General features: G+C 37.1%; 1 protein-coding gene and 1 long non-coding RNA gene across 2 annotated transcripts; one reads left to right on the forward strand and one right to left on the reverse strand.

Moving 5' to 3' along the window:
• Positions 1–750: 750 nt before the first annotated feature.
• On the forward strand, positions 751–4,291 carry LOC107772505 (receptor-like protein Cf-9). The gene has a single exon (XM_016592005.2). The coding sequence runs from the start codon at positions 912–914 to the stop codon at positions 3,954–3,956; it is 3,045 nt and encodes a 1,014-aa protein (XP_016447491.2). The 5' UTR covers positions 751–911; the 3' UTR covers positions 3,957–4,291.
• Positions 4,292–4,366: 75 nt separating this feature from the next.
• Positions 4,367–7,497, reverse strand: LOC107772457 (uncharacterized). The gene is made up of 2 exons (XR_012703934.1): positions 6,925–7,497; positions 4,367–4,575 (listed from the first exon to the last, which is right to left on the reverse strand). It is a non-coding gene; the product is annotated as an uncharacterized LOC107772457 (long non-coding RNA).
• Positions 7,498–10,406: the final 2,909 nt, after the last annotated feature.

The raw sequence follows: 10,406 nt of genomic DNA on the forward strand, positions 1-10,406 counted from the left end.
CCCATGCGCACGGCACCTTGCGGCGCTACTTGCATGAGACCTCGCCGTTCGGTTACCAAAAGCCATCAGCCGCCACGAGCGATGTCGCCTCCCGATGTTGCCCATAACAATCATCGATGGCAATCGACACGTATTGAGTTTAGCCCCATGCGCACGGCACCTTGCGGCGCTACTTGCACGAGGCATCGCCGTTCCGTTGCCAAAAGCCATCAGCTGCCACGAGCGATGTCGCCTCCCGATGTTTCCCCCAACAACCGATGGCAATCGGCACGTACTGAGCTTAGCCCCATGCGCATGGCACCTTGCGGCGCTACTTGCACGACGCTTCGCCGTTCCGTTGCCAAAATCCATCAGCCGCCACGAGCGATGCCAGACACAACTCACAACAACCGATGGCAATCGGCACGTACTGAGTTTAGCCTCATGTGCACGGCACCTTGCGGCGCTACTTGCACGAGGCCGCGCCGTTCCGTTGCCAAAATCCATCAGCTGACACGAGCGATGTCGCCTCCCGATGTTGTCCCCAACAACCGATGACTTCACCATAAAAGCCAAGTTTTTTCCGGAATCAAATTCCATGCTAGCAATTCGCTATAACATCCAAAAATATCCAGAACAAACAAAGCTGTTATAGAGACGTTTGACTGTATCACACCGCAAACCATAATTACTTACTGACTGCCACCTTGATAATGAATATGGTCCAGATTTGTTTGGCTTAACAACTGCAGTATAACATTTCAAAGCTGAAATTTTGGATTAGCAGACTAACTTTTTAAAGAATTCATAGCATCCACCTATATATATATATATATATATATATATATCATGAATCTTGATTTGGAAATAACAAAAAGCAAAGCTTTCTGCGTTTCTTGTCTACCAACTTTTTTATTTATACTATCGCGAAAATGGGCTATATATTTGGGCACCTACTGCTAATTCTACTATGTTTCTTTCCCTGTCAGCTTGCTTTTTCTTCACTGGCACAGCCTCAATCATGCAGCAAAGGTCAAAGCCTTGCCCTTGTAGAATTCATGCAAACACTTGTTGTAGAAGCCTCTTCTTCATCTTATTGGTGTGGTCAGAAATCTTATGCAAAAACGAGTACATGGAATATGAGCAGAGATTGCTGCTTATGGGATGGAGTGATATGCGATGAAATGACTGGCCATGTGATTGAGCTTGATCTCAGTTGCAGCAATCTAGTAGGGAAGATTGATTCCAATAGCAGCCTCTTCAATCTCTCTCATCTCCAAAAGCTTAACCTTTCTAGGAATTTCCTTCCTTCGCTTATATCGCCCAAATTTGGCAGGTTTTTGAGTTTGACGCATCTTGATCTTTCCTACTCATCTTTCTTAGGTCAAATTCCTTCTGAAATCTCTCATCTCTCCAAGTTACAGTCCCTTCATCTCGCACAGCCTTTACGTATGCTGAGTTTCGGGCCTTACGATTTTAAATTGCTCCTTCAGAATTTGACCCTCTTAAGAGAGCTTGATCTTACTGAAGTAGACATCTCTTCAGCAATACCTCAAAATTTATCTTCTTATATAACAACTCTGAGGTTGGGATCCACAGAATTGAATGGGATAATTCCTGAGACTATTTTTCACTTGCCAAACTTGCAAGTTCTTACATTGTCAAACAATAATCAGCTTGGTGGTTATTTTCCAAAGACCAAATGGAACAGCAGTGCATCTCTCAGGGAGTTAGATCTTTCTCCAGTTAAGTTTTATGGTGATTTGCCTGAATCTCTTGGTTATCTAACATCATTGCAGTCCTTGGAACTTAATTCTTGCAATCTCTCGGGGCCAATTCCAAAATCTCTTTGGAATCTCACTCGTCTAGAGTTGTTGCACCTTTCAAAGAACCATCTTGAAGGACCAATTCCTCTATCTCTTGGCTATCTAACATCTTTGCGCTCCTTGCAACTTAATTCTTGTAATCTCTCGGGACCTATTCCAAAATCTCTTTGGAATCTCACCCGTATAGAGTTTATGGATTTTCGAAATAACCATCTTGAAGGACCAATTCCTCCTTTTACTAGTGGACTGCAGAATCTAAACACACTTCTGCTAACAAATAACTCTTTGAATGGAGCGTTACCATCATGGATATCCTCTCTTCCATCACTAAGTGAACTAGACTTGAGTCGTAACCACTTTTCCGGTCAGCTTGAGGATTTCAAGTACAATACATTAGTCCGGATTAATTTAGGACACAACCAGTTGCAAGGTCCGCTTCCCAAGTCACTTCAGAACCTCGTGAATCTAACAATACTTTATCTTTCATTTAACAATTTTAGTGGCAATGTAGACGTCAGCATCTTTTCAAACCTCAAACAACTTACCGATCTTGATCTTTCATATAATAGTATTTCGCTAACCAATAAGAACAAAACCAAGTCTACCTTGCCTGAATCTTTGACAAGCTTACTGTTGTCTGCTTGTGAAGTAAATGAATTGGATTTTTTGCGATCAGCAAAGAATCTTGAGCAGTTAGATCTTTCTCATAACAAGATTCAAGGAACAATTCCTGATTGGGCATGGTCTAATTGGATGCATTCCATGTCAGTTCTTGATCTATCCCACAACATGTTGACAAGTTTTGACCACATTCATCTTCTTCCTCTATATGCTATTGATTTACGGTCAAATTTTCTTCAAGGATCACTACCTGTTCCACAACCCTCTGTACAATTTTTCTTCATGTCAAATAATAATCTCACTGGGGAGATCCCTTCCTCTTTTTGCAATTTTACATCATTAATAATTCTAGATTTGTCAAGGAACAAGTTGAAGGGAGCAATCCCACAATGTTTGGGTAACATGAGTAAACTACTCGTGGTTTTCGATATGCAAAACAATAGTCTTTCTGGAAATCTCCAAATAACTTGTACATCTGGGAGTTCACTTAAAAGTTTCAACTTGCATGGCAATAAACTAGAGGGAAAAATCCCAGGATCCTTGGCCAATTGCAAACAGTTGGAAGTTCTTGACTTAGGAAACAATCATCTCAATGACACATTTCCTATGTGGTTGGGGACTCTTCCAACGCTACAAGTTTTAAGCTTGAGATCCAATAAATTGCATGGACACATTAGAACTTCAAGCATTGAAAACTTATTTCCTCAGCTTCGGATACTAGATCTCTCCGGCAATGCGTTTACAGCAGAGTTACCAACAAGTCTTTTTCAACAATTGAAAGCCATGCGGAGAATGGATCAAACAATAAAGCCACCAATTAGTGATGAAGGGGATTTATATTACACAGACTCAGTAACGGTTGTAACAAAGGGACTGGAGCGTGAAGTTGTGAGAATCTTGTCATTGTACACCACCATCGATCTTTCAAACAACAAATTTGAAGGACATATTCCTAGTGTTCTGGGAGATCTCCATTCGCTTCGGGTGTTGAATTTGTCTCATAATGGATTACAAGGTCATATACCACCATCACTTGGAAATTTATCTCTAGTCGAATCGTTAGACCTTTCATCTAACCAGTTAGCGGGAAAGATACCAGAACAACTTGCTTCTAAGCTTACATCTCTTGCAGTTTTAAATCTCTCCTACAATCATCTTGAAGGATGCATCCCTAGGGGACCTCAATTTGCTACATTTGAGAACAATACATATAAAGGTAATGATGAATTACGCGGATTCCCACTTTCAAGAGGTTGTGGAAGTAACGGGATGCCAGAGACAAACAACACAACACGTGAGTTTGATAAAGAAAGCAATTCTACATTTCTAAGTGAATTTAGGAAGGCGATGCTTATGGGATATGGGAGTGGACTAATTATTGGATTCTTCATAGCATATTTCATGCTTTCTACTCGAAATCCAAATTGGCTTTCTTGGATCGTTGAAAAATTAGAATACATAATCATTGCCAGAAGGCGAAAGAAGCAGCAAGGCCAAAGGTGTTACGGAGGGAGGAATAATGGTGTCTAAACAAGTTTCGAAAGGCACAAGATGTAAGTTCAAAACTTTCGGGTATATATTCGTATTAAACTCATTTCTATAGAAAAATGTGTGAGAATATGGAGATAATTATTCTGTATCTAACTCTTTTACTTTGTATGTAATGAAATAAATGCGGAGAAGTGAATGGACAGAGTTGAAATACTAAGAATTGGAAAGATTATGTAGTAGATGGTTGCAACAACAAATGCCAATATGCTACCAGAAATAAAGTGATCAAAGTGAAACTGTCCTTAATAGCTACTACGATTGAAGTATGTTGTCTTCGCATTGAGTTATTTAATAAAAGTTGTGATTTAAAGAAAGATTTTGTTATTCATTCACTATTTGCAGATTTTGTATTGGAAATATTGAACAGAGAAGAAAAAACACCAAAGATAGAATATAGAAGTCCCTTCTTGTGTTTCTATTAAGGAAGATTTCCTCTGGTGTAGATAAAATGAACTATACATTCCAACAATTTCTGTGAATGTGAAAACTTAGAATAGTACATAGACTCCACGTACAGGTAACATTTACTATTTCTTAAGCCACATCAACATTTCAATCTTCACAAGCAGCATAACAGTACCTCAGAGCTCCGTTCGTCCTGCAAGACGATCAAATGGATCAGCAATCTCAACACCAACAACAAACCCAGCGTAATCCCACAAGTGGGGTCTGGGGAGGGTAATGTGTACGCACCCCTACTTTCAAGAAGCAGAGAGGCTGTTTAAATAATCTTAGAATACATTTCATTCTGAAGGAGACAAAGTTCATATCAGAGGAGTAAAATGCTCTAGAGCATCAAACTTTTATGCTTTGTGTACTCACACTGAAAAAGGGACGAAAAGAAAAGGCAATGACAGCATATTTTAAGCACAAAAAATTAGTAGTAGTATCATTAGTGTCCTCTTCTTCCCTTCTGATTCTATCCCTCCGAATGTATCCTAAATAACTTCGGCATAGCCTTGTACTCATTTCTCTTTGGCAAGTATAGTTTTCAAACTTCAACTATCTTAAAGGTAGAACATCAGTTGGCCCTTCCATAGTTGAACCACTCAAGATCCAACAACGATGGGGCGCAGAAGCAATGATCAATAGATACAAGATACATAACACTTTAGGAGCTCCTTGTAATAGGAAATTGTGGCTTGCCATGATATCCACATCTAAAGGACCAACATAACACCTGTTTATCTTTACCAACCTAATTCCACAAGAAGCAAACACTGGTTTCTCAGAACAGAAAACATTTACCTATTTTGTAAGGACCAACTTGGACCATCTAGTGAACTAACAAGAATTACATAGATCCCTATATTTTAGATTTGCTGTCTACTTTTTGAAACTCAAAAGTTATAATTAAGAAGAAAAGAGCTAGCAAGTTGATCTTTGCTCTTTCTGTACTTATTCTCGATATTTCTCTAAGCATTTTCTCATATCTCAATTATCTCCAAATATGTCTAATTTGTCCTGAGACTTTGGTTACTGGAGATGTTTTCTTAGACGTTCTTGATGAACTGTGCTTGCGTAATGATGGCATTTTTTCCAGCTTGTGCACATTCGACTAATCTACCAGGTGATCTACTAACCAAGGATAAGGCAAACGGACTTGTTTTTGACGGCTGTGTCTGGAATCCAAGCCTAAGATCCCCAAGTTTTTCTTCAACCCTTAACCACTTAATACACACACAGTACACACACACACACACACATATATATGTATCCTTCCTTAAAGTATTGGATCCACCTCTTAGTAATACTAACAAAAATGTGAATCGCCAATTTCAACAACATAATGGACCCAAAGTCCTTGGACTATTGGAATCAACATTATGCATACAAAGATTAGAACTTCACCTCTATTGAAGCAAGGCAATATTCTAGGGAACCCTTATTCTTACAAGTGAGAATTGCCTAAAATTCTTCCAAGAGCAACTTCTGAGACAGAACCCCAACTTGAAACTCTATCATATCTGACTTTTCATCATAATTAATTCCTGTTATATATACACAATATATAACATGGCCATGTGAGTTCAATGGTAAAGGAGTTGTCTTTGGGAGAAAGAGAACTCACTTTTCGTAGAACCTACTGCCTTATGCTCTTCTATTCGAACAATATATATATAAATGTTATATATACATAAAGTCATAAAATAAGGCGTATCAGATTGACAACATTATAAATGCTTATGAGGATTGGAACTTCATTTTATACTGAATCAAGGAGGTAATTTTGGCATCCTTTATTCATTCTTACAGTAGGAATAGCCTCAAATTCCTTAGACAACATCTCAGACGATAACTGAACATGGAAGAAATCTGTTGTACATACTGACTTCTCAACTTCCCATCAACAGCAATATGTCTAATAGATATAAGAAAAACCTTCTCTGCTTGAATCTTTCTGATTTCACATTTGAAGTAAACAGGATGATCTTTGAACTGTAAATAACAAGTGTGTGTGAGTTCAAGGATAAAGGATTTGTCTTTGCAAGAAAGACAATTCCTTTTCAGCAGGACACACTGCCTTCAGCTCGAGACAAACAAATAATAGATGAAGAATTTCGCAATATATATTTATACAAAGTCCGCATTTCATTGTCACACCACCCGTAGACTCAAACTATTTGATCACGAAGCTAAATATAAATGACAAAATCAATGAACCTACACTACAAGGAGTATTAGATTTAGCCATTAAAAATAGTACACCCTCAGTTTCATTTGATCTATCTTAGTTTTGATTGGTCACGGAATTTAAGAAAGTAAGATTATTTAATATTCCAAAATTAAACTAAAGATATGTGTAATATATCAAAACATGCCGGATGAAATGTTAGAATTAAAGAATTATTACCAAATATAGAAAGTGACATTCTTTATTAAACAAATAATATAGAGTAAGACTCATAAATTGAAATGTATGGAGTATAAAGATAAGAACTTTGACCTCATCATATTGAAGAAAGGAGAGAATCTTGGCACCCCTTATTATTCTTACAAGTGGGAATAGTCTCAAAATCCTTAGCAGGCAACTTCTCAGACAAAAACCCAACATGGAATTCAATCATATGAGACTCCTCATCAACATTAATCCCTGTTACAGGGACCCACACGAACAGTTTCTTAGCTTGGATTCCAGAGACATCAGAAACCTCACCATAACTCATTTTCCCTTTGATTTCTTTTTGGTAGTAAACAAGTTGATCTTGGAACTGTACATAACAAGGGTGTGTGAGTTGGACTGTAAAAGAGTTGTCTTTAGGAGAAAGAGTGTAGGATTTCACATTATTTGGGAGAAGTCCAATTGGAAGATTGTAGGAAGGAAGGAGATCATGGACATCATCATCTTTATTTGGACGGCTAGGATTGAAGGAGAGAGAAAGGGAGATTAAGATGAAGAGGAGAGAGCAAAACAAGAGTTGTGACTTTTGAGAGAAAGCCATTGATGAGGCAGAGAGAGAAGGTGAATGATTAGAGGAAGAGGAAGAGAATTATATTGGGCAAAACAAGAGGCAAAATTGTATTTTAATTAGAGCATATTATGTTAAACACAGTCGGAACCTGTCATTTTCCTATAGTTTTTTGACTTGAAATTAAGTCGATAATAATACATTGAATCAAATAAATAAATGTTATAAAATAAAAGTAATTTAATAAAATATGAACAAGAAATGGAGATAGAGAAAAGGAAGAGAGGAGCCATTATTATTATTATTTTTTAATTGTGTGTATTTTTCTATCTATTACAAGGTGAAGAAGAATATGTCATTAAGTATTTGACATGAAGATCATGGAGGAAGATCATAGAGTAAGAGTACACATCCACCATAATCATGGAGTAAGAGTAGACATCCACCATAATTTGATCTTTCTTATAATACTTCCCCTATGATGTCCATAGATAATGTGTCTCGTTAAAACCTTATTAGGAAAAAACTTTATAGGGAAAAAAATTCTAGTGAAAGAAAAAAGTGTACATGTTTAGAAATAGGCCTTTTGGTTGCTTCGTTAAAAACCTTGCAAGGAAAATCGAGTGAGACAAAACATTGTAAGTGAAAAAGAGTACAACGCATATTAATTCCCCATGATGAGAGCATCAATTCACATCTTTGAGCCTTCACATCCCAATCTTGTACACTAGTTTCTTGAAGGTTGACGTTAGTAGAGATTTTGTGAACAAATCAGCCATATTATTACTTGAACGGATCTGTTGCACATCGATATCACTATTCTTTTGAAGATCATGTGTGAAAAATAATTTTGATAAAATGTGCTTTGTCTTATCTCCTTTTATGAATCCTCCCTTTAATTGGGCTATGCATGATGTACTACTCTTCATACAAAATTATGGGTAGTTTGTCACATTTCAAACCACATTTGTCACGAATAATATGTATTATAGACCTCAACCATACACATTTCCGACTTGCTTCATGAATAATTATCTCAGCATGATTAGATGAAGTAGCCACGGTTGATTGCTTAGTCGATCACCAAGATATGGCAGTGCCTCCAACGTAAACACATAGCCTGTTTGAGACCGATCTTTGTGTGGGTCAGATAAATAACCTGCATCGGCATAGCCAATCATTTCTAGCTTTAATTCATTAAAATAAAACAATCACATATCTAGAGTTCCTCGAAGATATCTAAATATATGCTTAACACCATTCTAATGTCTTCTTGTTGGGGAGGAGTTGAATCTTGCTAATAAGCTTGCTCCAAAAGTAATATCTCGTCGGGTATTGTTGGCAAGATACATTAGCTCCCCAATTGCACTAAGGTATGGAGTTTCATCACCAACGAGCTCTTCATCATTTTCTTGAGGTCGAAATTGATCTTTATTTATGTCAAGCGATCTCATAATCATTGGGGTACTCAATGGATGTGCATTATCCATGCAAAATCGCTTAAAACCCTTTTCAGTGTATGTTGATTGATGGACAAAAATTTCATTTGTTACATGTTCAATTTGTAGGCCAAGACAAAATTTTGTCTTACCAAGATCTTTCATTTCAAATTCTTTCTTCAAACACTCTACAACCTTTGAAAACTCTTTAGAAGTGCTAATGATATTCAAGTCATCAACATACACAATTATGATGACAAATTCAGATCCAGGCCTCTTCATAAAGACACAAGGTCATATAGGGTCTTTTTTGTACCCTTCCTTTAGCAAATACTGTAGCACCCTGAAAAATTTCGAAGTACTTAAGCGCTATTAAGAAAGTTGATGTGTGCTAATTATATTATTTTATATGCAAATGAGGACTATTAATATGATGGATATCAATTGGATATGGTAATGAGTGTACGAGGCATATTATAAGTGGTGTGGGGTCTAAGGATAATCCTAAGCCCAAGTCAAGTTGGAAATTACTTAAAGACTAAAGTTCTAAATGAGTACGTATATGGCCTAACTTTGGATGAGCATATATATATATATATATAAGGATTTATGTGGAGTTCAACCTATCAAATGAAAGTTCTTTGAGTCTAGTTTATAACTCTTTAAACCGTTCGTCATTTGGACATTCCTACAAGACGTTATGATCAAATCACCGAAGGCTGGCAGTGAAGTACTGCCATAGCGTTCGAGTCCGCATCTGAGCTTCGAAGAAGAGTGAAGTGGGGATGCGAAGCATCCAGGGCCGCATCCGAAACCCAGAAATTTGGGCTTATAAATACAAAATCGGGGGAAGAGAGAATTTTGTGTATTGGTGATTAGGGTTCTTGAGGTGAAGAGGCGATTTGAGCTCAAATCAAGTCCACTCAACTAAGGTAAGTTGTTAATGATGTTTTGAGTTGATTCTTACTCAATATACATGAGTTCTAGCATCATTCTTACATCCAAATACTAGATTTCATCATCAAATCCTCAAGATCACAAAAATCACCAAAGTTGTGATTTTTCAAGATTGATTTACTAAAGGTAATTCCAATGCTTCAAACTCGTTTATTATGACTAGTTAGAAGTATTTGAAGCATTTGTTACAAGTTTTAATGGTTGAAAGTGTGATGACCCAAAATGTCATCTTTAAATTTAATAATTAATTCTGTATTCTAAGACCTTGAAAAGTACTATTTATTATTACTCGACTTGCGTGCGCAGTTCATAAAATTTTCCTAGAAAGTTTTTATGTGAAAAAATGGATTAAAATATGAATTAGAACTTTAAAACTCAACTGAGTTGACTTTGGTCAACATTTTTAACAAACAGACTCGAATCAGTATTTTGACAGTTTTGGTAGGTCCGTATCGTGATTTGAGACTTGGACACATGCCCGGAATCAAATTGCGAGGTCCCTAGCCCGAGATATGAAATTTTGAAGAAAAATTAAAAGTTTAAATTTAAATAGTGACCGGATATCGAATTATATGCAAACGAACCCAGAATAGAATTTTGATGATTCCAACAGCTCCGTATGG

Source organism: Nicotiana tabacum, chromosome 20 (genome assembly GCF_000715075.1).
Source record: "Nicotiana tabacum cultivar K326 chromosome 20, ASM71507v2, whole genome shotgun sequence".
NCBI lineage: Eukaryota > Viridiplantae > Streptophyta > Magnoliopsida > Solanales > Solanaceae > Nicotiana > Nicotiana tabacum.

Excerpts from the sequence above, each read along its gene's own strand:
- LOC107772505 (XM_016592005.2), top strand. The coding sequence starts at position 912 with ATGGGCTATATATTTGGGCACCTACTGCTAATTCTACTATGTTTCTTT.